We start from the raw sequence: 26,952 nt of genomic DNA, 5'->3' as shown, positions 1-26,952 counted from the left end.
GCTATTATTTTATTTATATTAAAAATCATTACTGCTGCATTACTACTTCTTCATGACCAAACAAAAATCACATGGCCAACCTCCTCCTGTCTCCATTCCAAAACACATCCACAAATTATAATAACATTAATAACAGCTCAGTTTTACTTATAAGACCGATGCATGTATGATAGGATGCAAGATATGTTTACAACTGAGTAACATTGGTTGACACTGTTATTGCAGATATATCATGCATTCCTAAAGTGTATATCCCTGGATTTTGCTGTTGATCTCAGGCCCTCAATCGCAAGCAGTAAGGCTTCCTGCTAGCTTCCCCATGTGAATAAAGAACCACATCATAGAACCAAGAGCCCTTTCTGGAATGTGAGAATGTTAGTGCCTTTACTAGTCCAGTCTTAAGTCTTTGACTCTGCTGCAGCCAATAACCTGTCTTCTTCCTCTTTCAGTAGCTCCTGTAAGTGTGGGAAGTAGTTTTTATGCATTCCACCGGTTTATCGTCTCAAATCTGTCAAAACTCACTCCTGGTCTGTTTGAATTTTTGGGTCTCAGGTTCGGGTCATTACATGGATCGATGATTACGTCACATTACGTACATCGATGATGTACCCATATGACCTATACATCTTTCAGTCACTTAGTTGACACTGAATTTGTCTGTGTAGCAAAGTATTTCAGAGTCAGATGTGAGACCATCAGTCGGACATCTAACTCTTGGTCAAAACTGGATCATCAACAGAACGGTTGGCTCAAGCCCACCAACCCAGCTATAACCCAATATGGCTAAAAGGATCAAGATGTTGCACGGACTGCAATGCTGCAGTGGGATCTTAAGCCAGCAGTGCAGTCACAAACGTTAGTAAATCTTCAGTTAACTGTTGTGAAACAAAGAGGGTCAAAATTCCACCATAGCAATGAGAGGCTGATTAAATAATATAGGAAAAAGACTGGCAAGTAAATACTGCCATCAGTGGTTCAGCAAGCGTTAAATCAAAGGCCTTTTACAATAACTACATTAAGCTGGTTTATATGTGTACATTGTTCAGTTCTGGAGGAGACGTTCATCATTCACCTTGTCTGCTTTGGCAGATGCTATTGCCAGCTCTTTGTCCTTTACTTCAAGATCTTTTGACAGTTGAGCCACAGACTCACTGGCCTCCTTCAGTTTGTCCAAACCTGTAAATAAATAAATAAAAAAATCCTTCCTCAGTCAATTTTAAAGACATTTTGCAGCATTCACACTTGTGAATCTCAACAAATTAAAATACTATCAAAATGTTAAAAAGGTGAAACACATAGTAAAGATTCATTGAAAAGGCATTCATTTTTGTTCATTAACAATTAACAGTCAAGCTTAGTTTTTTTTAATTGTCTTACCAACATTCATGCGCTCCGCCAAAGTGTTGATGTAATTGTGTTTTTCTTTATATAAGCTTTTGTAACCATTTATAAAAGAGAGGTAGGACTTTGGGGTCACGTGAGTTCTTCTGCGAAAGCTGAGACATGAACAAAAAATATTGAGATCCTGCACATTTTGGAACAAATCTATCATGAACATAGAAAGTGAATGTGATTTGTGTGAATGTGACACCTTTCAAAGTAACTCTCACAAGCATTAGAAACTCTGTCATGGTAAATTCCCATCGTGGCCATCACTGAGGTCTTGACAGTAGCTGAGCAAACCATGTGGAACTCTGATAAGAAATAGGTGGATACAGCAACCAGGGCCTCACTGGGCCAAGGGCTGTACCAGTCCATTGTACAGCCAGAAATCAAGCCAGGAAACTTCTGACATCTGGACCGAAACTTCTGTCCCACCTACAAAGAGAAATTGATTGGAATAAAATAAAAATAATACTAGGGGTCTTATATTGTTTTAGGTCATATGGTACATTTTCTGAATAGTTTTTTTATTGCTTTTAGGTAGCAAATACTCATTTTAACTTACCGGTGAGAAGCAAAGAACAACATGCAGATTCTTTTTTGACCGCGCTATAAAGTACTCATAAAGGTTGTCAAAAGTTGGTGGGATGCGAGGAAGCTCTTTTTTCATAACTGGAATAAGGTTTTGGGTTATCTCTTGTATCTCATCTTTGGCAAAAAGATTGGACACCTGCAGGTGAGTTGATTCAGAATAAAGTCAACATCATCAGGACAGAAATAAATTCACCATTCAGAATCTAAAGTTTGCTTTAGAGGGTTTAGGTGCCCGAATCCTAACTTCAAAATATATCTAGACTTTGCTGCTATTACAGAATCTCACCTCTCCTGAAGAAAGCACGTTGTTCAGGTGTTCAAGGAAGGCTTCGTCTTTGATTTCATTGTCAGTAAAAATGAAGGTTATGCCTTTGCCATCAGCCCCAGCTGTCTTGTACAACAGTTTGAGGTCATCCATGAAATTATTCATGTTGTATGATCTAATTAAAATACAAACACCGCATATTCAGAAATAAGATTTTCACATTTGTTTGTCAGATAATGTACTATGTGTGTGTGTGTGTGTGTGTGTGTGTGTGAGACATGGCTTCTCTGTGTCAGTGCATCACTATGACAAAACATCACTGGTCTAGAGGAGATCTGCATGAAAGGAAAGTACCGGCTACAGTGTGTACAAACCTGGTGAAGACTTACAGGAAATGTTTGACCTCTGTCATTGCAAACAAAGGTTATGCTACAAAGTGTTGAATTGAACTTTTCTTATTGACCAAATACTAATTTTCCACCATAATTTACAAATGAATTCTTTAAAAACCCTTCAGTGTGATTTCCTGGATTTTTTCTCTCATTTTGTCTCTCCTAGTTGTCTCAAGTCTACCTATGATGAAAATTACAGATGTCTCTCATCTTTCTAAGTAGGAGATCTTGCCTAATCAGTGGCCTGATAAATCTTTTTTTTCTTCACTACACACACACATTTTATATATATATATATATATATATATATATATATATATATATATATATATATATATATATTAGGAAAGAAGGCAGAGCACTCAGTCCTTGAGGGTTAAGTTCCTACATTTTCCATTTATTAGAGCGAGTGCTGGCAGGAGTGGAAACTTCCACATTGCAAACACTTGCACTAATTTAGCCTAGGATCTGGTTTGAAGGACCCCCCCCCCTTCAGTTAGACAAAAAAGTTAACTTTCACCTGGTCAGTGTAATCTGAAAGACACTATATCCAGCAATGTAAGAGGCCAGGCGAGCAAGACTTTGTTTCCCGGATCCTCCTACACCCACAAGCAAGGCACTTCCATTGTCAGTGCGAATAATTCGTGAAACCTGGGGAAAGGAAACTCTCAAATTACCATTTCCTAAAAAATACTATGAAAGAAATGTATCTCTGATACTGCTATTTAATCTGACCTTGACAAGGTGTGTCATTGCATCTTTGAAGAACACCAGATCCAGACTGGATCCCTTTACCACCTCATTGTGCTGACCCTGATACATCTTCAGTTTCTCTGATAAGAACTCAAAATCTGGCACCTGGAAATTGGAAAGTTTTAGCAATCATGGTGATGGGTTTTCATCTTACTACACCAAGACCAATACTAAAAACAACATCATACCAATTCATAAATTTTAGGGGCATCCAAATTGGCTTCATCCTCTTCTTCTCCTGTCGGCTCAGGTGCATCCCGGAGGAAGTCCACAAAATATGGCTCAGGGTGAAGTCCTTTGACAAGATTTGAATCAATATCTTGGATCGCTTGGCATAATTTCTCCTCAAACCACTCTTTATCATTTGAGCTAATAAACCTGCAATGAAACCACAGTTTAGGGCTTTTTTCTACATTTGGATTTTAAGACGGGAACTAACGAAAGCAAGCACACTACCTGTCTGCTATCACCCTTGTACATTCACTCTTAAAAAGAGCTAACAGAGTGGGGATGTTATTACACTCCTCGGCTTTAATGTTTAACATTCCTTGCCAAATTCTGGACAAATCCCTCAGGTTGAAGATATAGTGGAACTTTGATGGGGTGGGGAGCATTTTTACCTTGAAGTAACATCATATATAGATTAACATCAGTTAGAATGAAATTTTTTTCCATATGAAAAGTCACATCATATTTCAAGTACTAACTTTTGTCCATTGCCATAGAATCCTTCCAGCAGGCACTAGACATTTAACCATTTCTAAAATACTTTGATTGAAACCCCTGCACTCATGGAAGTATCCACAGCCAATTATGCCTAAACAACAAGAAATGGTAAAAATGTTAGCTGTCCAAAATGAAATCTGAATGAACAATGAAGGTTCAGCCGAAAGCTACCAAAGATCTTGTCGATGGAGGTGTTGGATGGCAGAGTGCAGTTAAAGATTGTAAACTGTCTCTTCAGTCTTTGTGGAATGTCGTTTCTTCCACCGCCGGGATGAATCATGGCAGCCAGAATCTGTACATCCTCAACAGTCGTGAAATCTCCAGGTTTGTCGAGATTGTACATGCCATTCATTTCCATCATTTGCCGAACAATCTCGTTGGTGATCTGTTTGGACAATCAGTTCCATAATTCTGAACTGACTAATCATAAAACAGTAGAAAAGAGGAAATATCTGTAACACCTGATCTCCCCATTTGTTGACAATAGGCATATTTATGTCATCAACGAAAACAGTCATCCTTCGTCCTCCCGGGGGCCCATAGGTGCTGCCAACTCGTTTTTCAATGTAGCTTTCCACTGTTCGCTGCAAGTAGAAAAACAGCATATACCGACATGAAAAATGAAACACCCTGACGGGTAAATTTTAAGAAAGACTTTACGTTAGACTTAACCTGAAACATTATGGGTTCTGTGGCAGACGAGAAATTCAGGGACTTGAACAGGTCGGTCTCAGGATCTTGTTTTTTTGCGTAGGCTTTTATCATCACCGTCTTTGCTGTTCCTTGTTCACCAATGAGCAATACAGCCTAAATGGGTAAAATATTGGTTGAATAAAGCCAAAAAAATATATTTTTTTAAAACAGCAGGATTACCTTGCGTTGTTTTGCAATAGTTTCCAGCAAGAAAGAGGTTCTCGTGTTATCCACATTTGGCACAAGAATGGAAGTGTAATCTGGGACATCGTCAGTTGGATAGATGTACTCCCCAACGTGATTACTCCAGTGACACCATTCACCTGTAACAAAGTTTACCAACCCTTATACACACACTCAAACTTCCTCTGATATATATATATATATATATATATATATATATATATATATATATATATATATATATATATATATATATATATATACACACATACATCCATCCATCCATTTTCTGACTCGCTTATCCCTCTCGCGAGGGGTGCTAGTGCCTATCTCCAGTATATATATATATATATATATATATATATATATATATATATATATATATATATATATATATATATAGCTTGTACTGGGCCGTCTGATACAATTTAAGAATACAGTTACAAGCTACTGTTTTTAGATTACTGGTGTGTTCTTATGAACAACCAAAGATTTATGGATAAGGTCGATAAAGAAGCCTTTAAGGTTTTAGGAAGCTGAAACTCATTGTTTATATAACAGGTTGGAACAGGTTGGAACACTGCTCTAAAACAAAAAGAAACAACCATGTACATGCAGACTCCAGAGAGTAATTAGGCAAGGTTGTGAACAATTACCTAACTGAGTCTAAGGGGAAGGTGCTAACCACCACACCATTATGCTACACATGAGCTCCAACTTAAATGAATTGCTTCAATTGGTAACAAGTAATTTAATTAAGTTTACCCATCTTAATTTCTTCACGATGCTTTTACTTGACAACTAATCAACAAAATAAATTAAGTTGGATCAACTTCATCCAATTACTTATTACCAATTCAAACAATTCATTTAGGTTGGAGCCACATTCTGTTTTTAGGGTGTACAGCTTACCGTTTGTCTCGATCATGTACTCAAACATAGTCTCTCCTGGCTTGGTCGGAGGCAAATCAATCTTGCTGTCATGACCTCTCATATACTCTTCTAGTTTGTCGCGATCCTCTAATTCCAAAATTGCTCCAATGCTCCACATCACGCAGAAGACAAAAAGGCGCTCGAGGTGCTTGCTTTCCGCAAAGCCCATTATCTCTTTGGTTGGCAGGAAACCCTCCAGTAGATTAACCGACTGAAGGATTAAAAAGAAGTTTATTCAAGTGGGTATAACATATTTAATTTAATTACTTTTTAAATGTTTCATTTAAATACATGCCTGCATAATATAGTTGCACTCCAAAAGCTCCATTTTAGGTTTGAGGTTTTGTTTCATATAAAGGTAAACATCAGCAAACACCCTGTCATATAAACTTAAAATGCTTTCTGCTTCCTTTGCGTTGCGCTTCTTAGCCCATCCCTATGAAAGAAAGACCCGTTTCAGCTAAGCAATCTAAATTGTATGCACCATTTATTAAGTACTCTGAAGATTAAATTATTATCATTTGAATAAATGACCAGTACCTGGAGTATGGGTTGCCAGCTGAGCGCAGAGGAGCTCATAAAAACCATACCCACCCGGGAGACGGTAGCAGGAGAGGCATTATCCATATTGTGCACCTCGAAGACCAACTTGCAGGTTGGTGACATGGTGATGCGGTCTCCATTAGCCAGGGTCAATGTTTTGTTATCGTCTAGCACTGAGTTCAGATTTTCAATCCATATGGCATCCACAGGGCCATCTAGGACAATCCAGATAGCCTCCCCTGAAAAAAAAAAAACATGAGCAGTTCAACATAAAGGACAAAACAAACCTGAATCTACAAAGTTTGTAATTTAAGATAAGATGTTTATTTATCGTTGCCATCAGCATTACAACAAAATTGCATTGGTTCCCAGACCAAGAAATAAAAGGAACACAGACAAAATAATAATAATAATAATAAAGTAAAAATAAGTAATAAGCTCGTCTTGTCTAGACGCCATCTTGAAATCGTAGTCCATGCTTTTATCACCTCACCACCCTGGACTATAGTAATTCTCTTTTGATTGGTGTCAGCCAGGTCACTCTTTCACAGCTACAACTGGTACAGAATGCTGCAGAACGATTTTTAACTGGTAAAAATAAACGTGAGCACATAACTCCAGTTTTAGCATCCCTCCACTAGCTTTCTGTTAAGTTTAAAATCCATTTTAAGATTATTTTATTTGCTTTTAAGGGTCAAAATGGGCTGGACTTCCTATTAACCTGAACTGCACCACCGCTACATACGTTTCCGTGTTCTTAGATCAGCGGACGAGATGCTTTTATCTGTCCCAAGATCTATTTATAAATCTAGAGGAGACAGAGCTTTTGCGATTTTTAAAACCCATCTGAAAACACAATTTTTTCTCCTTGACTTTTATCACAGAGTGAGTTTTTTATGTGTTTCAATTGTACTTCTTGTTTTGTTTTCTTTCTTTTCTTGTTACTTTATAGTGTATTTTACGTATATATTTTTATACATATGTGTTTTGTTCAGCACTTTGGTCAGCTTCTATATTGTAAGTGCTCTAGAGATAAAATGGTATGGTATCGATAAATTAATAATAATAATAAAGCAGGCTCTCGGCCTAGGACTGGACGATAATTCAATAACGATATATATTGATCCATAGACGTATGGTTCAATATAAAAAACAGTGCATTCTAGCCTATTATGTAGGTTAATACTACAGTCATTCCATCCTCCCAACCAATCACAAACCCAGGAATGCTCCATCGGCCTTCAGACAGTTCAGAGAGCATGTGTCTTTTTTTTTCTTTTTTAACACTTAGTTTCATAAAAAGTTGGTTGAATAAAGGCTTGAGTTTGAATCCAGTTATTTAAAAATAGGCCATTAAGCAACAGCATAAAATGGCCAGGGTTGCACTTAAAATGTTTTTTTTTTTTTTGATAATTATCAATATGGATTAGTATGATTTCTGTTTTATCAATATGTTTTTTTTTCTATATTGTCCAGCCCTATCTCAGCCTGCTTTAATATTATTATTAATATATCGATCATTGAAAAGTCTACAACTATTGACAGTAATAAACAAGTTATAGGTGAGTCAACTGGAAAGAAAGTTATGAACAGGAGCAAGTTAGGGAAAACAAAACTGTGCATGAATAAAGCAAGAGATCCAGCACCTGACACTAATTTGTAACATGAAAGATTTTTGATTACCGTATTTTTCGGACTATAAGTTGCACTTTATTTCATAGTTGGCTGATCCTGTGACTTATAGTTAGGTGCGTATATAACATTTAAATGGTAAATCATACTGACTAACATGAACCAAGGAGTAAACATTACCATCTACTCTGCAAGAGAGCGCTCTAGGCTTGTGAAAACTATATGCTGCTTCTGTACCACTAAAATATTAATTGAATTATCTTATTGACAACAAAGACTGAACACGTTTGTATGTTGTTTTGCTGTTTCAGTATGCATTCACACAGCAGAGCGTTATATGGTGCAGGTCGAAGGGAGAGCTCAGACTGCAACAGAACCCTGTTATTGGGCTGTCCTTCGCTGTTGCACGTTCAAGAGCATTACTGACCTTTCTATGTTGCTCTGAAACATCCGTGTTGTACTGTCAGCTTAGCACGTAGCGCCATTATCTCCACGGTCTAATGTTAGCGTAATTTTGACAACTCTCAGTGTAACAGGTCGTTATGCTGAAACATGCTGGCAAGAACCCTGCTCCGATAACTTGCTAGTTGGAGTTGCTGGCTTGTTATGCTAATTTACTCCACTCAACCTCCCAGGTATGTTCTATCTATGTTATTCAGCCTGTTGTGGATGCAACTGTTTAACTGAATAAGTTGCTTTACCACATTAAATGTCAGTTTTTAGTCTTGGGTTATTGAAAATGTATACGTTATACGTTTTTTCCTCTTTATGATGCATGTTTTGACTGATTGGACTTATATTCCGGAGCAACTTATTGTCCGAAAAATATGGCAGGTTTGAAGCATTTGTGTTACAAACCCTTTTTGGCTTTGAGCGATCTCCTCCATAGGGTTGAAAAGATTCCATCTGTCCAGTCATTGGTGGCTGCATCCAAGCGACCAAACATCTGGGGAGCAGTGATTGCCTTGGGGTTCATGCGCATTTCTCTGTGTGGGGTTCCACATTCACTCATTGACCTCATCAGAATGTTGATAGATGCGGTTTTCCCTGCTCCACTCGGGCCCAAAGTCATCAGTCCATGGCGCACCCGTGACGCCTCATACAGCTAATATAAACATTTAAAGCAACATGTCAGGACAAAATGTTTTGTAGAAAAAGTGTATTTCATATGACAAGCAGAGTTTCCTCTAGGATTTTTTTAAACCGTTATGGTGGGCTGCTGAGGGTGGGCTGCTGGGGGGTTATACATTTACTTGTTATTCAGGCTGTAGTAAAGTGAAGTTTTCGGCAAGACAGAACAATGATTAAAAACTCTAAATGTGCTTGGAACTACAAATGAACTTTATGAAATAATTTAGCAATCTTTATACATCCACAATGCATACATCAAATTTGACCAAAAAGTCAGTTATCAGAGGCACACAGTGAACAAGGTATATAAGCGATTGAGGCTGTGTGTGAATCAAATTCAGTTAACTATTTTAATGCAACAGTTTCAGAGAAAAAATAGATTAGATTTAAAGCTATATTTACATTATATTTATATCCCATTTTCCAATCAAAAGCGGAATCCTCGGCAGCTTGGCAATATATTTTAGGGATTCACCCAGAAAATGTGGTAATCTTTGCGGAGGCAGCTTTTATTTTGCTGTGCTGGTGCACCACAATCAATTACACTGGAACCCTACATGGGCTAAACAGTCTGGGGATAAAGTACCTGGACAAGCTTGAGGTTCCAAGGTGGGTGGTTGACAAGACCTGCTAGTTCAATTTGATGGGCAACAGCAGCTTGGAGTTCTGCATATGTACTTCCATCCAGCTGGATACCAGGGAACAGGTCATTGATAAGACTAAGGAAGAGGGGCTCATCCTCATCCACCTGTAAAATAAGAATATATTTCTTTGTACAGGACTGGATCTGTGCCCGTGATATACACAATACCGCACAATTCAATTAAGCATCTCTTTTAGTCCAAAGAAACAACTGAGGTCCTACCAGTTTGGAGAGATTCATGTCACGCAGTACCCTCATGACAGTGCTAGATTCTGTGTCATCAGGTCGAGCTCTTTTACAAGCCCCAAGTGTTCTTAACACAGATAAGATATTCCTTAGTCCAAAGTCATAGTGGACCTGATAAGGAGGAGAGACTGAGTATCAAAAAAGTAAATTATCATTTAAAAAAAGTTACCATGGACTAGTTACGAGGCGCCTACCTGTTTTGTAAGCTGTTCCTCACACAGTTTGTAAAGAACAAAGAACTTCTGGGCTAAAATAACATTCTCGTTGAATCCACAACTGGCCAGTTTTACTCTCATGATGATCTGTCGAAGAACACAGTGAAGAGGATTTTATTAAAAGGAACATAGGAGGAGAACTTTTCCTTTCAAAAACACTTCAAACCCACCTGCCTGTCTGGTACCATCATGGACACTGTCCTGAACTGCACCTTCAAGTTTTCAGGAAGTTCCTGACGACCTGCATATCCAGGGTTCTAAACAGGCAGACAGATTTCTATAAAGCAAATACTGTCAACATTTTCATCTTATGTTAAACTCATTCTTACCATAGTGATAAACAGGCCAAATTCTGGATTCAGATCCACACAGTCTCCGTCAGTAAAAATGAATGTGCTTTTGTGTTTCTTTCGTGCCGTTAAAACAATAGAGATCTGCTGAGCAGCAACAGAGAGGACCGGCAGGTCAATTCTGTTGAACTCATCGAAGCAGCCCCAGGAACCTGACTGTGCGAGGCCTAAAAACATGATAATTAACAAAAATTATTTTTTTATAGCAATGTTTGATTAATTCTTTAAATTCTCTAAGGTACCTTTATATATTCTGCCAAGTCCTCTGAAGTCCATCTGGTCTGAGCAGTTAAAAACCACAACGTACTTGCCCAGGCAGCGACCCATATCTTTAGTAGTTTCAGTTTTACCCGTGCCAGCTGGACCAGCAGGAGCTCCTCCCATGCTCATGCCAAGGGCCTGGGCCAATGTGATGTAACACCTAGGCAGATTATAGGCAGTTTTTAGATGCAATAATGAAAGAAAAACTCTCTTAGAAAGCAGGAAAAAACAATCAAGTTTTTTCTCTTGCCTGTCAGTCAAAGGAGTGATGACCAGGCGATCAGTACAGCCTAAAAACTCATTCTGATAAATGAAGTCAACATTGGTAATCGACACAATGACTTTGTCCAAATCCTCCCTGAAGTAAAATCTGCTCTGCTTGAGCCATTCAAAATCGTTGACAGATTTTATACGCTTCTTTACCTGAAGACAATGAAGGTTATTCAGCTGGATGTGAAACAAAACAGTAAAAACTAACAGTTTATGTTGAGAAGAATTGTTCAGAGAACTTACCAAGTCATTGAAAATGTCACTTTGGTGCACATGAATTGTGACAAGTGTCTCATACATGACCCGATCAAATTTGCTGAGGTCACGGGTGGTCTGTTTAATTAGCACGCTGAGCAACTGGAGAAACTTGTTCTTCATAAAGATCATGATCTCTTTGTCCATTTCAGCAGTGTGGAGGGCTTCTTCTGAATCTCTTGTCCAAAGCATCTGGATACCAAGCAGGCCAACCTAAAACAAGAGCAAAAGAGCACATAAACAAAGTGATCTTTAATAAGTACAAATATTAATTACCAGATAACCACAATGTCTTTCAGCACATTTCCCAGTTGTGGATGATCAAAATTCTGATGAAGTAAACATTATTGCTGGTATGCAAAACATTTTATGTCAGGAGGTTTTGTTGAGGAAATAAAAGGTTGTAAGATGCTGTTGGTGTTTGTCATGTCTACCACTGTTAGGCATTAAGGTTGTTTAGGCACCTACAAGGACACGGGCAATAGAAAAAATACACAAAAAATACAACAAAAGGTCCCAATATGCTATATTCAGATACTCTTGACCTGATTTCCAATAAGTTGTCAAAAGCCTGCTGTGGCAGTTCCTAGGCATGCACCTCTTTCAGCCGCCCCTGACCACCCCAGAAAACCAAATACAAATCCATTTCTATTGACCTGACAGGAAAACAAAAACTAAAAGGTTTTTTCCGCTCCTATGGTTTGGCAGAACACCATATTGTCCACATCGACAGCCTGATATTTCAAATAAATAGAGAAAATCTTCGATATTTTTATTAGAATTTGTCATCTTCCTACCTGCGCTTGGTAGTTCTCGAGAAAAGGAAGCAGATCAAACTCTTCATCGTTTATCTCCCAGTAGGAAGATCTGATGACGGAGTGTAACGAGGCCTGCTGCTGCTGCAGCAGCTCGCCCAGCCAGAGCTCCACTGCTCCCTGAGCCATAACAGGCCTGTCCAGCTGAAATAAAACAAATGTGTATGCAATTGTAGTATACTACAGGATCACAGATAAAAAAAAAAACTTTATTTCATGTTTTGTTTATATTTCTTCTGAGATTGAAACAAATAAATTTAAAAAGATTAAAAAAATATATATTTCTTTAAATAAACAACACTGTGAGTCAATGATCATACTTTATATTGATTTCATTGGGATCAAGAGTAGTCTACAAAATAGACACTATTTTGAAATCGACATATTGAAATTGCCAAAACGATCTAAAAATGTGTGAAACTCCATGGGTAAAAAAAAATTGTGTACTGACCGGTAATTTCTCTCCCTCCTGTGAGACAACAGTCAAAATCTTGTCATACTCCGTTGAATCAAACTCAGCTTCATTGACGTTGTCAAAAACTCCTAGAAGATGTGACTGGAAAAGATTTTTAGTAAAAAAACATTTTTTACAACAAAAACAAAAATATGGGAGAATAACGTGTTCCCTACTAACTTTTATTGGGATATCAGAATCCCTGTCCTAATAACCTGATAAAATAAGTTATCATTTAATTGTGACACTATTCAATTCCTTTGTTGTCATTTTGAAGTGAACAACAGAATACAGTCTTTTACTGGAACATTAGAAAAATACATGTAAAATGAAGAGATAAAAATATCTTTCAAAAAGATGTGGATATGTCAAAATATATAAATATATAAGATGATTGGAAGGTAAAAAAATTTTTTTTTTAAAGTATCCTGAAAAGATCTGGTACATTTTGCTCCCAATAGAAATCCTGTTTTTATTATGGCAAGCCTGTTCCAACATGGCCCTACCTGAATTGTGTGAGAATCACTGGCTTGTCCAAGAATTTCCAAAAGAGCCGGATCGGACACAAAGAAGAACCGTGGGAACAGAAGCCTCTTTTTCTCCAGGTAACTGTTAAATTAGAAATGCTGTAATATTACCACTGAATGCTTTGCTATGATTAAAGCCTTTTTCACTTTAAATCAATGTTGGGCGAGGTTTTTGTAAAATACACACCCAGCTAGTGATTTCTGACAGAGCTCTAACTGCTTCTGAAGATCCGGCAGGAGCTGCCCCAAAATAGGATCCCCCACGCAGCACTCCAGCACTTTTGGGACATTCTGAGCTCGCTTCATGACCTTAATCCAGGACTTGTCAATATCTTGGAACCGTTTTGCCTCCTGTGATCGAAGATAAAGGGAATTTTTCAAAGAGGAGGATTCCAGTTCTCAGATACTAAGGGCACAGAAAATGAACTGCACCTGTGGTAGGTCTTTGGCGATGTCCCCCCCTACGAACACAGCCTCCAAATAGACCCACAGGTTTTGCACAATAATCCACAGTTCAATAATTTCTGAAGATGCTGAAAGGTTGGAGACCCAGTCCTGGATCTCTGCTTTGTAGAAGGCACTGTACCTGTAAATAGCAGCCAAGGACAGACATCACAGATCTAGCTTTCATACCGTTTAAAAATCAGAGTGTGGCAATGAGTGACTGTTACTGATGGTGATGGCTGGATCATTGGCTTAACTCAGTTTTTTCCCCCAAAACTACCATATTTTTTGGACCATAAGGCGCACAGTGAATTAACGTGCCAAGATAGTGCTGCGGGAAACACTGCCATAAATCATCTTACTGTAAATAATTCCTTTTTAGAAAAACATTTGTGAAAGAAATAGGAAAGGAAAAAGGAGGGGGAAGCAGTGCAGTACCAACACTGTTTACAGTGGGGGTGGTGTGCTGCTGACCTCGACTCGGGACGTCGTGCGTCGGTGGGCGGAATACTTCGAAGACCTCCTTAATCCCACCAACACGTCTTCCATTGAGGAAGCAGAGCCTGAGGACTCTGGGTCGGGTTCTCCCATCTCTGGTGCTGAGGTTGCCGAGGTTGTTAAAAAGCTCCTCGGTGGCAAGGCTCCGGGGGTGGATGAGATTCGCCCTGAGTACCTTAAGGCTCTGGATGTTGTGGGGCTGTGTTGGTTAACGCGGCTCTGCAGCATTGCGTGGACATCGGGGGCAGTTCCCCTGGATTGGCAGACTGGGGTGGTGGTCCCCCTATTTAAAAAGGGGGACCGGAGGGTGTGTTCCAACTACAGAGGAATCACACTCTTAAGCCTCCCTGGTAAGATCTGTTCAGGGGTTCTGGAAAGGAGGGTCCGTCGGATAGTCGAATCTCGGATTCAGGAAGAGCAGTGTGGTTTTCGTCCTGGCCGTGGAACACTGGACCAGCTCTACACCCTCAGCAGGATTCTTGAGGGGGCATGGGAGTTTGCCCAACCAGTCTACATGTGCTTTGTGGATCTGGAGAAGGCATTCGACCGTGTCCCCCGGGGGATCCTGTGGGGGGTACTCCGGGAGTATGGAGTACCGGACCCTTTAATAAGGGCTGTCAGGTCTCTGTACGACCGGTGTCAGAGTCTGGTCCGCATTGCCGGCAGTAAGTCGGACTCGTTTCCGGTGAGAGTTGGACTCCGCCAAGGCTGCCCTTTGTCACCGATTCTGTTCATAACTTTTATGGACAGAATTTCTAGGCGCAGCCAAGGTGTTGAGGGGATCCGCTTTGGTGGCCTTAGGATTGCGTCTCTGCTATTCGCGGATGACGTGGTCCTATTGGCTTCATCAGGGCGTGATCTACAGCTCTCACTGGAGCGGTTCGCAGCCGAGTGCGAAGCGGCCGGGATGAGGATCAGTGCCTCCAAATCCGAGACCATGGTCTTGAACCGGAAAAGGGTAGAGTGCCTTCTCCGGGTTGGGGAGGATGTCCTGCCCCTAGTGGAGGAGTTCAAGTATCTTGGGGTCTTGTTCACGAATGAGGGGAAGATGGAGCGGGAGATCGACAGGCGGATTGGTGCAGCGTCTGCTGTGAAGCGGGCGCTGTACCGATCCGTTGTGGTGAAGAGAGAGCTGAGCCAAAAGGCGAAGCTCTCGATTTACCGGTCGATCTACGTTCCTACCCTCATCTATGGTCACGAGCTTTGGGTCGTGACCGAAAGAACGAGATCCCGGATACAAGCGGCTGAAATGAGTTTTCTCCGTAGTGTGTCTGGGCTCTCCCTTAGAGATAGGGTGAGGAGCTCAGTCATCCGGGGAGGACTCAGAGTAGAGCCGCTGCTCCTCCACGTCGAGAGGAGCCAGTTGAGGTGGCTCGGGCATCTGGTCAGGATGCCTCCTGGACGCCTCCCTGGAGAGGTGTTCCGGGCACGTCCCACCGGGAGGAGACCCAGGGGAAGACCCAGGACACGCTGGAGGGACTATGTCTCCCGGCTGGCCTGGGAACGCCTTGGGATTCCTCCTGAGGAGCTGGCCCAAGTGGCTGGGGAGAGGGACGTCTGGGCCTCCCTACTGAAGCTGCTACCCCCGCGACCCGACCCCGGATAAGCGGAAGACGACGGACGGACGGACGGACGAAATATTGAAAGCAGATTGTTCTTCACAAACAGGGCCAAAGACTGCACTAATTTATGAATTCAGATATTATTCCTTCCATCGGTCTCTGTGACCTTTAGCATCTTGGGCCCATTCCTCTATGATGTGTGGACTTGTCCAACTGGATGAATATCTGAATGACATGTGAATGATGTATGCATTTCAGTTATAAATAAAAACTAACAAATACCGTGTTCTAAACAGACCTTTAATAATATTAAGGTACACATTGATACTGAGATATAAATAGGGCGTGTCTCAATTCAGGCGCTGCATCCTTCGAAGAATGTACTACGTCACAGCGAGGCAACGAAGGATGTCCCAGTTCATAAATCCTTCTAAGACTCCTTCCTTTTGGGGGGGAGGGGGGCTTTTTTGTGGTTCTAGTGGCTCGCAGGAAGAGGGTAGAAGAGGGGGAGAGACATGCAGCAAAGGACCGCGGGTCGGATTGGAACCCGGGTTGACCGCGTCGAGGACTAAGGCCTCCGTATATGGGTCGCGCTACCTGCTGCGCCACGAGCGCGCCCTGAACAGAACTTTTTAATCGGAAACACCAATGGTGGAGGGGAGTGAAAAACTGAATAAAGTTGGATTTATTACACTCGCTGTGACAAAAAGTAACTTTTAAAACGTTTTTAGACAAGACTGAAATAAACTGAAATATCTGCTCGGTTTGTTGACATATGGCTTGATTTTAAAAACACTCGGAAGCGCTCTGACTGCAGCTGGCTCACGTTGTCGGCTTCCAGCTCACCAGGCGGCCGAGCTTCACCACACCGAGAGAGAACGCCTTTCTCGGCCCATTCCTTTTATATTCCTGCTGGCTATCCGCTATGAAAAATGCTTCAGATATCTAATGTCATGTTTGGTTAGTTCGTTATTATTATTATTCTTTACAAATAAATTCATTCAAGCTTTGTTCAGAAACTTATGGTTTAGTGATTATGTTCGAACATGTTTTACTAATAAATTACACGAATGGTATTTGACATCAATTAATTTTGTTTAGTGCTATATTTCAACATAAAGTTAAACATTTGGCTGATTAATGAATTATAATACCATAAAAGATGATAAAGCCACATTTTAAATAAATTATTGTGGGCCATAATGTATGTAAAGGAGGAAAATAAAACCCGTGTAGGCCTACAGTTATTTACAGAAGAGACAACAGGATTAATTTTTGGATTACATTTGGCTTCACAGCTGCCTCGGTTGCTCGGCAACAGGAGTAACGCTAAGGAAAGGGCGGGGACATCTGGTGGACGCTTGATCATCCTAACTCATAAATCGATCTCTTTCGGTCTTCTCATTTTCGCGTTCCACGAACGCCGGTCCTTCGAAGGATGCAGCCCCTGAATTGGGACAGGCCCATTTTATAGCCCATACTATAGCTACCCAAATCGAGACCAAAAATCTGTTTTCAAAATAAAAGCCACATATTTGGATTTGCGTGTAAGGGGATAAATTTCTAGGGACAGGTAAAGTGCTAGACATGTCAGGACCTGGATAAAATCAATACTACAATGGCTATTTTTACTCTCTTGGTCTTCTCATGTCTGTAATTAAGTTTAAAGGGTTAATGCTCCAGGGGGTAAATATTGAGTCCATATATTCCACACTTTCTGCTGGTGTTTAATCTCTTACCTGTTGCTCAGCAATGAACCCAGCACCATCAGACTGTCCTCCAGGATGGTAAGAATCTCTGCGGTCTCTGCGCCTTTCAGCATTAGCTCTCCTCTGTTCTTGAAAGTCATTAAGCTCAGAGTCTGACCAGACCACATCTCCTTTACTTGATTCAGCTTGGCCTCAATATCCTTTTCCTTTACAGCTGATATACAGATGTCCTGTGAATGCAGCAAAACGTAGGGGGTAAAAACAGACGAACAGATACAGCCGTATAACCACAAATGAAGGAAAAGTCGGTTTATGCAAACTGCCTGCAAACCTCAATATCATCCTTGTAGGTCAGAAGAGGGGCCTCCATGATGTTACGCAGCTTGAAGGTAACAGACTCTACATCAAAATGGTGTCCAGTCAAGGTTGCAATCCGATCCCAGTGTCTGCCCTGCATAGATTTGTTAGCCATCATTTCAAGCAGAGGGCAGGACTCATTGAAATCATCAATGGTCTTCTTTAGGTCTAGGAAGGCTTGCCATTCCTTCAGGGCTTTGGGGAGCTTCCGACACCTAATAATATAGATAGGGGAAAGCATACTGTCTGAATACACGAAGCAAGTGAGAGAAAATAAACTAACTTTGGCACATGGGCAACCATCATAGTAAACACTGCACCTATTTTGGAAGTCCATAAGCTCTGCATTGATCTTCTCAATATCCAAATTTGTCCACAGAATTGAGTAGTACCCATCAATCTTGGTCATCACAGCATTGTACAGGCCATAAAGCTTCTGAAGCAGATCGAGCTCTTTTCTATACAAAGCATTTAAACACATCCATCAATTCATAGCTTTCAAAGGCTGAATACAAATTAAATTATGCAACTTCATGCTGTAGCTAATGTACCATTTGAAATGTGCTTATGGTAATGTAAAGAAAGCGTCACCAACTTTTTCACAAGCAGGCTGTCATATTCTGTAATCGGCAAACCAAGGAGCTGCTCTGCAGATGTATACGTGGTGAACCTTTTCCATAGTTCTTCGAATCTTGCCTGAAAATGAAAAATACTTAACCTTTAAATTTAAAAAAAGATAAACTTAGATTTAACATTGAAGTGAATACTGATAGGTCAAGAGGAATAAAATGTAATTTAATTAGATTTCTTGTTATCCACCTTACTCCTGATGGTGCAGCCAGAGGATTAACTATGTTAACAACTATATTATTGCGGCACATGCAGCCAATTGATATGCTTTGATATCTGGAGAGTTGTAGGTTTGAGAGAACTGGTAAGCAGCATATAGCCAAATTGCTTCTTTTTTGTCAGATACAACAATCACACACCAACCAACATATTCCAAATGTTGTTATGCTGTTTGTAACTCTTAAATCACACAAAGCCTGACCTGCAGATTCTGCTGGTTTGTGTTATAGATGGATTATTCTAGCCTCGTGAGACCATCCTGATCTCGCGAGCTTTCAAGGTTTCACTCGCAGATCAGTCTGGCTACTCTCCGTTAAAGAACATTTGGAGCCGTTCACCAAACGAACGTCCAATCAGCGTTGGCTTTGAGGCGGGTTGAGGTGTGACGCAACGAGAAGCGCGACAGTTCAGTCTAAAGAACATGGTGGCTTCAGCCGATGAAACTAGCGTTAGCGTGGCTATCGAGCAAGTTTTATCGGAATTACAGAGTATTTCTCTGCTGAGCTAACGAGCCTTTACGTGCAGCAGCAAGAGTAGCTTGGCTTGTGGTTGTGTTTTCGTCGTCGCTCTGTTACGAGCGGCGACGCATCTGATTGGTTTATTTGGCCCGTCTATCACCAACATAGGCCAATCAGCTAACCAGTATTTTTGCCCCTTCCCAAAATTACTTCAACGGAAGGTTTCCAGATGGATATGCGGAGCAAATCTATCTGGCGGCGTCAGGTTAGGATTATTCCTGCAGTCTAAGTCTTATTATCCATCAATTACCAACAGACAAGGAACCAAGGCCAATGTGGCTGAGGAATCTAATTTTAAAGCGGACTAATTTTAAATACCTTCATTTTCACATTCAAATAATTCAGGTGTGTTCAGGTCTATATAAATAGGAAATGCAATGGTATAATTCTGCCAGCGTTCCTGTTTTCCCTATATGCTGTTATTTCTTGGGCCGGCTGATTGTGCATTGCTGGCTGCCTTTGCTGATTGGCATGAGCAGCTGCATCTGTGGCAGTTTGTCTACCTCATTTCATTCACCTGCTGGCCAGCCTTTTTATAACGGATAATTTGAAAGTCTTTATCTTTAGTAGATGTCCAGCGTACTTTGCCTGTCCTGTCCGTTTTTTGACCAGCTTCCCATCTCTGGATCTTCCCAGTCTCGCCTCGCTCAGATACCTCATCGGCTTCTGTTCTCTAGACACTACCTAGACTGTTTCCTGACTACAAGATTGGCCTAGCCCACTGGACCTGTCTGTTATCATCTGCCAACCTGACCATGTATGACTCAAGCTCCATTCACAGACCTGTCTCCAGGCCTCCTTCTGTCTTTCTCCTGTCTCCTCTCTGCCTTGCCAGACTCCAGCAGAGGTTTCAAGTAAAACGCAACACCGTGTATGGCTCGATTATTGGCTCCTCTATCAGTCTGAGTGTAACATGCAATGCTTTGGCCTGGATTCCTTGTTGTTGTTGCCCCACATCCCCTGTTTTTCTCCTGTTGTGAGGAGGGTCTGAGAGCAACTCGTTTTGGTGCGGTCTCTTGAAATCTAAAAGACACACTTCACACCTCACCCCGCTCCAGGTCGCAGAGCGTTCCACTCCATGCCGTTTGTCCATTTTTGCAGTGTGCTGGGGCACAGTGTAATGAACATTTTCAGTTATCCCCTTAAGTCCACAGTTGTTGTTCAGCAGTTCCACTCACAGCAAATACTGACGCAATTGTCCAAAAAACCTAATCGAGAATGTTTTTTTCGCCCGCATTTCAACTACAAGAGGCCAATTATTTACATGTAAAAAAGTCAGACCGGAGGATAACAGAATTAATGTAATATATCACATGATCTAGAATAAGGTGGCTACTGATATACAGTTGGTTTAATTTTTGTACTTAATATATTCTTGAAATGGGAAAACAAATGTTCTGATATCTAAATGGGATGACTGCTTACAACATTTCTTCTGATTTGCAATAAAATTCATTACACAACCCTTAATTTAAGTGATCATGTCACCTGAAATGCTTGAAGCCGCTGGCTAGCCGTTTGTGGAGCTATTCCTTGCACCAAAGGACCTTCCTGAGATGAGAGACCAAGAAGAAATAGATAAGATTTTGTTTTTACAAAAGATATTTTAAAAGAAGTATGGTTTAAATATATGCAGATGACTTACAGAGTCATATTCTTTCAAATAGGTGTCGACATCCTTTTTGAAAACTGTAACACACTGCAGTAGGTCTTCTTTGAAATTTGGCTGCAATCGAACAAGCTCATCCTGGACTGATCTCTAAGAAATAAAACATTATTAAGTCCTGAACACATTATACCATTTTTACAAAAAACAAAAGGGCTTTGTTCGCCCTAATGATACTAACAGCTTTGGACTGAAGTCCTGTGTAGAAGCGGCTCAGATTGTGCACCCCCTCAACTTCTGCTTTGGTCACCTCTGCTTCACTTTTGGTCAAAACTTCATAGGCTTCCTGTAAAATATTTTCACAACAATCATGACATTTTTTTTTATTATGGTTTCATTGGTTTACAGAGTCAAACGTGCAAATTTTTAATGTTGTAATTTTTTCTATTTTATTAATTTTTAACATTTATACGTTAATTTAATAATGCAGTAAACCCTTACAAATTATGTGATATATTGCACATAAACTTAGCGAGAAAGTTTGTATTATTTCTTAGTTGCAGCGTTGCTTATTGGCAATAAATCTCGTAGTGCTTACAAAGCGATTTGTTTCCCTTGAAACGGTTCTATATTTGTAAGGGAAACATTTGTGGGTTCGGCTCAATAATACTGACAAATCCTCTGGCCAAACAGATTTTTCTGCTACTGACTCTTGTTTGCTGTTTACAGGCTTCGATGGAGGAGATTTAAGAAACCAGAATTTCCTACAGCTGCCCACCAGCTCGGTCACCAACTGCTGGGGAATAGCATCCAAATCTTCAAACAACATTTGTCGCAACTCGGCCATTGTGGCGTTTTTTTGGTCACTCTGGCATAAACAACACATCAAAGCTGATCCTTCAAGAGCTGAATCGGGTTGAGGTCAGGACTGCAGGCAGGCCAGCCCATCCCTTTGTATATTGTGCTGTTAATCCCTGATAAACCAGTAGGGAGATCTTGGAAGATAGAGATTAGTCCTGATTGGAGATATGGGATTGCTAGCGATTGTAGAATCTCATTTTGCCATCTCACTCAATTGAGATTGCCTCCAGATGCTTCCTGCCCTGTGATGGACCAGTGACCTCTCCAGGGTGCACCCCATCTCTCGCCTAATGAGCGCTGGAGACAAGCACCAGCCCCCTTGCTACCCTGCACCAACAAGAATGGATGGATTCTACCATCACACTACCTCCACCAAAAGCTGTTTGACGTCAGCAAGAGAATTTGCAATGTTTTTCTTGAGCACAACCCACATCCTCACCTCTGTGGCAAAAATTAAGAGGAAATGAACATGCTTTTCAGCGATTATGAGGATTTATTCCCAAAAAACATTGTTGCAATAAAAAAAAAAAAAATACACCAAAGAGTTTCCCTAATTTTTGTTCTAATCATATTTTATTATATATAAATAAATTTTGCTGGTCATACCTGGATGGAAATCAGGGTCATATCAATTTGTATTTCTGCTTCCCGAAGCTTTGCCAGGGTACCCATTGCCTGACGCGCACCTTCCAGATCAGCCACAGGGTTTGACAGCTGTGCGCTGTATTTGTTGGTCTGTATGCTGATTTCAATTTTTTTCTTCTTGTACCTCTCCTTCAGGAATTTGCAAATCAGCTTTTTCCAGGCTTTTGTCTCTGCTATCAATGCCTTCTTTAAAGAGCCTGCATTCACAAAAAGACACAGAGCGTAGAACCTGAACTCATATTAAACATGCTCTTCAGGTAACTCACCCCCAATCAACTTTTTTTTCCTAATAAACTGCTAACAAGGTTGTCTTATAGTGCTGGCTACATATCCCGGTCATTATTTTGACTAATGACTGCATATTTTTAGAAATCCTCCTTGTGTGTCTAAAACTGCCAGTGTGGCATCCTCCTAAGGATCAACAGGTGTCTTGCATTGAAATTCAAATCAGTATTGCTATTGGTTCACAGGTTTTTGTGATGTCACTTGGAGAATCCGACACAAGAGTAAGGAACTCCCCCGTCACAGCAGGGTCCCCACTCTATAAAGCATAGCCGCTCAGGACAATCTTTCTCTTTTACAGTGGACTTTGTGAGGAACAGGTCTGCACTGCAGAGATAAAGCAAACACACGTGCGCCGGCTGGAATCGAAGCTAAGTACAGCCTACCATCTGTGAAGTTATTCTCAAAACCTATGCAGCCGGCCGCCACAGAACTAGGCTATGTGTGATCTTTCTAAGCTGTGCAGGAAAAAGCTGACCCAGGAGCTGAGCCACACGTCTGCCCGTGCATATATCCTCATGTTGTGACACCCCCACAGGCCAAGCACAGCCCACCGGAGATCCAGGAAGAACTCTTCCCAGGCCGGGATTCACAAGGTGTGAGAGCTGCTTGGTCACCGACGACTCGAACTGCATTACAACTGGATGCCCCAAAGTCAACAACAATATAAGCAGCATTTTGGCAGAGATGATAGAGATGGCCTGTCCCCAGCAAAAGTTGAAATGTCCCCGATTTCAGGGTATCATGATGAAGTAAAAAAAGTTTAGCCCAACAAGATCCAGTCCTGTTGCTGTCCTAACGTAGTAGAAGAGCTGAGCCAACGCGTCATCCCGACCCCATCGTCTTTGCAGATCGAAAAAAAAAAAAAAAAAAAAAACAACAACAGAGACTCTGTGTCGTAGTCATCGCCCATCTACCTATGATCATTCCTATGATGATGATTTTCAACTATCTTTATTTGTCATTTTGTTCCTTTGTGTGTAACAGTTCCTTAGCTTCTTTAATCTTAATTATGCTGAGTGGTTTAGTTCAGTTTCACTAGCCTAGTAGAGAAGATTTATTGTATATAGTATATATAATATAGTGTTAATTCAGATAAACAGCATTCTATAGTGGTGTTTTTTGGATGTTCATTTCGGTTAATAAATTCTTATACTTGAAGAGAAGTTGTCACTCATTTGTTCAATATGTGTGCAGAGTTTGCTGTCAAAAGAATGCCAGTGTTCGAATCATCCTATCAAGATTGTCCTAATATCAGCTGTTTGGGGTGATATTGACTAGAAAATACCTAACAGACTGAGAGTTACTTAATAAACATTAAATAAAACGTGTAATGGCGCCCCAGTCCCATAAGTCTTACAATAAAAATACACCCTTATTCTGACATGGTAACCTGTGATCACACTGGGCACATGTCCTCATTAATTCTTATCCAATGAACTTCAGCTGTATGTCAGATTTATACAGTAGAACTTAGAAAATAAAATATTTGTCAAGTAAACAAAACGATACCTAGGAGATTAGTTAGTTTCTATAAAACATAACTAGTTTACCTGTTGACAGCTCAATAGACTCCATATGAATGACAGGTTTAATGTCATTGATTTCCTGCTCCACTGAGTCGTAATGCTGGATTTCAGACTTTATCTGGATCAAGGATGGGTTGCTGTCCATAAATTCCTTTAAATAAACATTTTTCCATATTACTATAAGAAAAAGGTTCTTTAAATAAAAAATTAACCTGGAATGTGTTATACAGATTGACCTCAATAAACTAGAATAATCCAAAAGTACATTTATTTCAGAAGTTGAGTTCAAAAAGTGAAAATCATACATTCAATAAATTCATTACACATAGATTGATATATTTCAAGCATTTATTTCTCCTAATTGAGATGATTAAAGCTTAGTCAGTTAATATACTTGGATCCAGCACTCACTGTCAGCTTCTTTAGAAATTACTTTTGTGCCTTACCTTCTGCTAACTTCCTTCCTAATTTCAATTGGTGAATAGAATTACTGAAACTCAACCTTTGAAAGTTACAGGTATTCTGAATTATTAAGATTACTTTATTGTGAAAGAAAACCAACCTTGACTTTCAGATATTTGTCCACTTCCCATATCACGTTGAAAGGACTGAACTGCTTCAGAACATTGCTTGCTAATGCCTTTTGGGAACTGATGGCAGTCTTTAGAGCAGCAACAACCTTTTTAATGTCCTTGTGCTCGAGAACACGATAAAAGAAATCATCTTTGTTGTAGCAGAAGGGGATAAGAATACAAAAACAGAAAAAGGACACCATTAACCAAACTTTGCATTTAACAAATTCAAAACAGTTTAATCCGATTAAGTATAAAAATAATATTTTAGATTTTCAACATTATGTGCTTATGGTGTTGTGAACCTGTATGTCCATAATAGCATGTAACCCATGGTTTTCTTATGTAAACTTGCAGTTTGAATAATTAACAAACTTGATGCATATAGTGTGTATTTTTTTAATATTTATATGTAATTATATTAAATACGGTATATATTTGTATTTTTTATATTTGTGAACCTAGGTTTGCATGAATGTACAGAAACTGTTAGATGCTTCAATAAAATCAGATTTTATAAGAAATGTGAAAGAATGATCAACATTTACAGCAAATTTTAAAAACCGAAAGTCCTTAATTGTGAACAAAAACTAAAAGTAGATATTTAAGAGCTGATGATCGTTCATTTCCAGGTGATGCATGCTCTTGAGTTTGACATAACTATTCTGCCAGGTTGAGGTTTGTATGTAATTTCCCTATTTCACATTTCAGATAAGCTTCACTCATGCAGATTTTAAAATCTAGCACATGGAAAATAATTTGTTAACATGGAACTCTGGGCATGCTTGTATCCATAGGTTTCATGCAATGGGGTATTGCTGGAAAGGTAACTTGATGCAATCAGCTATCCACTGTCGCTGCATGTTTGTTCAGGAGGAGGAATTGCAGCAAAGTCAGTAACTCAAAGCAACTCGTCAGGTTTCCTTTAATGGATAAAACCTTTTTAGGAGTGAGTGTAATAAACAGAACTTAGCTTCACAGTATTACAACTACGATCGAACTGGACAGTATTAATTGAATCTCAATCTGTCAATTTGAACGGGTTTGACAATTTAATTTTGGACATAGTTAGGATCTTTAAAATGAAGACATGATCATTATATTGGGAGGTACATTATTCCTGCCATTTTGCCCTATTAATAATGAACAGTTTGAAGTTACCGTTGTTCTGAGTGTTATCACAGCTGAACTCTCGATGCCACGTTATACTCTTGTTGACTTCCAGAACAGAATCAGTGAGTTGAGTTATGCCCTGTTGGATCTCATTTATACAGGGAATTATCACCTAAGAAACACATGTATCAGATACAGAAGCATTATTTTAACAGGAATGTTTTGCCTAAAAGCTATGCTAATTCAAAGTGGTAAGTAAGAAGAAACGTACCACTGTGGGTTTGTCGAGGTGGACCTCAGACCTGATCAACGGCACCATCTCTGGCCCATGCTTCAACTTCTGGAAAGTACTAAAATTGCCATTCATTAATGTTAGCCTAGAAGTGATTCATCCTCATTTGTCTGGGTCAATATTCTGCTTCAAAAACAGGCATACTTACATAGTGCCACAAATTCTCTTTTTAAGGATATCGAGGGATTGCTTAGTTGTTGCAACAAAGGCGTCAAACACTTTTATACTGTAGAGTTCATAAAGCTTCTTAAACTCCTGACGAAAAAAAAACAGATGGACACAATACAACATGTCCTCATATACTGCATGCAGTGTAAAACAAATGTTTTCCTAAAGGTTAGCCAACATACCCTTTGGAAGTTGATCGACGTATCTTGGCTTTTCTCTTCATCAGTGCCCATTAGTACAATCCTTAGCTCTTTGATTCCACATTTAATGTGACCACATTTGACACTCAATGTGTGTGCCAACTCTTGACAGAGAGTCTGAAAAAGGTAAAACCGAAAACAACCAAACAAACCATTAAAAAAGCTGGTAGTAATTTCTAAAACCAAATGGATTATAAGATACATAACAAGCAAAGTTTTAAGCCAAACTAAACATGAAGAACAGCCATCCAATTTGCGTTCATTATGACCGTGCCTTATTAGAGACAATGAGATCCTGCAGGCACATAGCTTGATCCTCTGGGAGCTCAATCAGCGCCGTCTCTGAGATGTCTTTCAGGACATCATCAATGTGTAGCTTACAAATAGTTTTCACCTGGAAAAAAAGTAGTTGCATCTTAATGGACTTGAGATAAGAGCAAAATCATAATTGTGTTAAGTGCAACATTTCTACACACAATGCAA

At 40.0% G+C, this 26,952-nt stretch overlaps 1 protein-coding gene across 1 annotated transcript in view; it reads right to left on the bottom strand.

The window, feature by feature from the left end:
* The window catches only part of LOC105926821 (dynein heavy chain 8, axonemal), a 74,851-nt gene that overhangs the window by 35,183 nt on the left and 12,716 nt on the right, over window positions 1-26,952 (bottom strand). The window contains exons 19-64 of the mRNA XM_036143887.1: window positions 26,744-26,863; window positions 26,452-26,586; window positions 26,250-26,356; window positions 26,081-26,159; window positions 25,858-25,981; window positions 24,687-24,847; window positions 24,149-24,275; window positions 22,275-22,510; window positions 21,049-21,153; window positions 20,847-20,960; window positions 20,690-20,752; window positions 18,430-18,530; window positions 18,155-18,292; window positions 17,809-18,049; window positions 17,508-17,707; window positions 13,697-13,850; window positions 13,452-13,615; window positions 13,244-13,346; window positions 12,735-12,839; window positions 12,266-12,427; window positions 11,457-11,681; window positions 11,194-11,366; window positions 10,925-11,103; window positions 10,662-10,849; window positions 10,503-10,589; window positions 10,312-10,419; window positions 10,094-10,228; window positions 9,815-9,976; window positions 8,956-9,202; window positions 6,463-6,704; window positions 6,218-6,358; window positions 5,902-6,133; window positions 4,987-5,129; window positions 4,786-4,920; window positions 4,575-4,697; window positions 4,285-4,498; window positions 4,095-4,204; window positions 3,844-4,007; window positions 3,576-3,765; window positions 3,370-3,492; window positions 3,155-3,285; window positions 2,264-2,417; window positions 1,949-2,113; window positions 1,592-1,818; window positions 1,378-1,496; window positions 1,073-1,176 (exon numbers count right to left, since the gene is read on the bottom strand). Coding sequence (XP_035999780.1) covers window positions 1,073-1,176; window positions 1,378-1,496; window positions 1,592-1,818; window positions 1,949-2,113; window positions 2,264-2,417; window positions 3,155-3,285; window positions 3,370-3,492; window positions 3,576-3,765; window positions 3,844-4,007; window positions 4,095-4,204; window positions 4,285-4,498; window positions 4,575-4,697; window positions 4,786-4,920; window positions 4,987-5,129; window positions 5,902-6,133; window positions 6,218-6,358; window positions 6,463-6,704; window positions 8,956-9,202; window positions 9,815-9,976; window positions 10,094-10,228; window positions 10,312-10,419; window positions 10,503-10,589; window positions 10,662-10,849; window positions 10,925-11,103; window positions 11,194-11,366; window positions 11,457-11,681; window positions 12,266-12,427; window positions 12,735-12,839; window positions 13,244-13,346; window positions 13,452-13,615; window positions 13,697-13,850; window positions 17,508-17,707; window positions 17,809-18,049; window positions 18,155-18,292; window positions 18,430-18,530; window positions 20,690-20,752; window positions 20,847-20,960; window positions 21,049-21,153; window positions 22,275-22,510; window positions 24,149-24,275; window positions 24,687-24,847; window positions 25,858-25,981; window positions 26,081-26,159; window positions 26,250-26,356; window positions 26,452-26,586; window positions 26,744-26,863 — 6,960 coding nt within the window. The remainder of the gene's footprint in view (window positions 1-1,072; window positions 1,177-1,377; window positions 1,497-1,591; window positions 1,819-1,948; window positions 2,114-2,263; window positions 2,418-3,154; window positions 3,286-3,369; window positions 3,493-3,575; window positions 3,766-3,843; window positions 4,008-4,094; window positions 4,205-4,284; window positions 4,499-4,574; window positions 4,698-4,785; window positions 4,921-4,986; window positions 5,130-5,901; window positions 6,134-6,217; window positions 6,359-6,462; window positions 6,705-8,955; window positions 9,203-9,814; window positions 9,977-10,093; window positions 10,229-10,311; window positions 10,420-10,502; window positions 10,590-10,661; window positions 10,850-10,924; window positions 11,104-11,193; window positions 11,367-11,456; window positions 11,682-12,265; window positions 12,428-12,734; window positions 12,840-13,243; window positions 13,347-13,451; window positions 13,616-13,696; window positions 13,851-17,507; window positions 17,708-17,808; window positions 18,050-18,154; window positions 18,293-18,429; window positions 18,531-20,689; window positions 20,753-20,846; window positions 20,961-21,048; window positions 21,154-22,274; window positions 22,511-24,148; window positions 24,276-24,686; window positions 24,848-25,857; window positions 25,982-26,080; window positions 26,160-26,249; window positions 26,357-26,451; window positions 26,587-26,743; window positions 26,864-26,952) is intronic.

This window comes from Fundulus heteroclitus, chromosome 12 (genome assembly GCF_011125445.2).
Source record: "Fundulus heteroclitus isolate FHET01 chromosome 12, MU-UCD_Fhet_4.1, whole genome shotgun sequence".
Taxonomy (NCBI): Eukaryota; Metazoa; Chordata; class Actinopteri; order Cyprinodontiformes; family Fundulidae; genus Fundulus; species Fundulus heteroclitus.
Note: the sequence above shows the minus strand (reverse complement) of the source record. Positions and strands in the feature narration are given on the sequence as shown.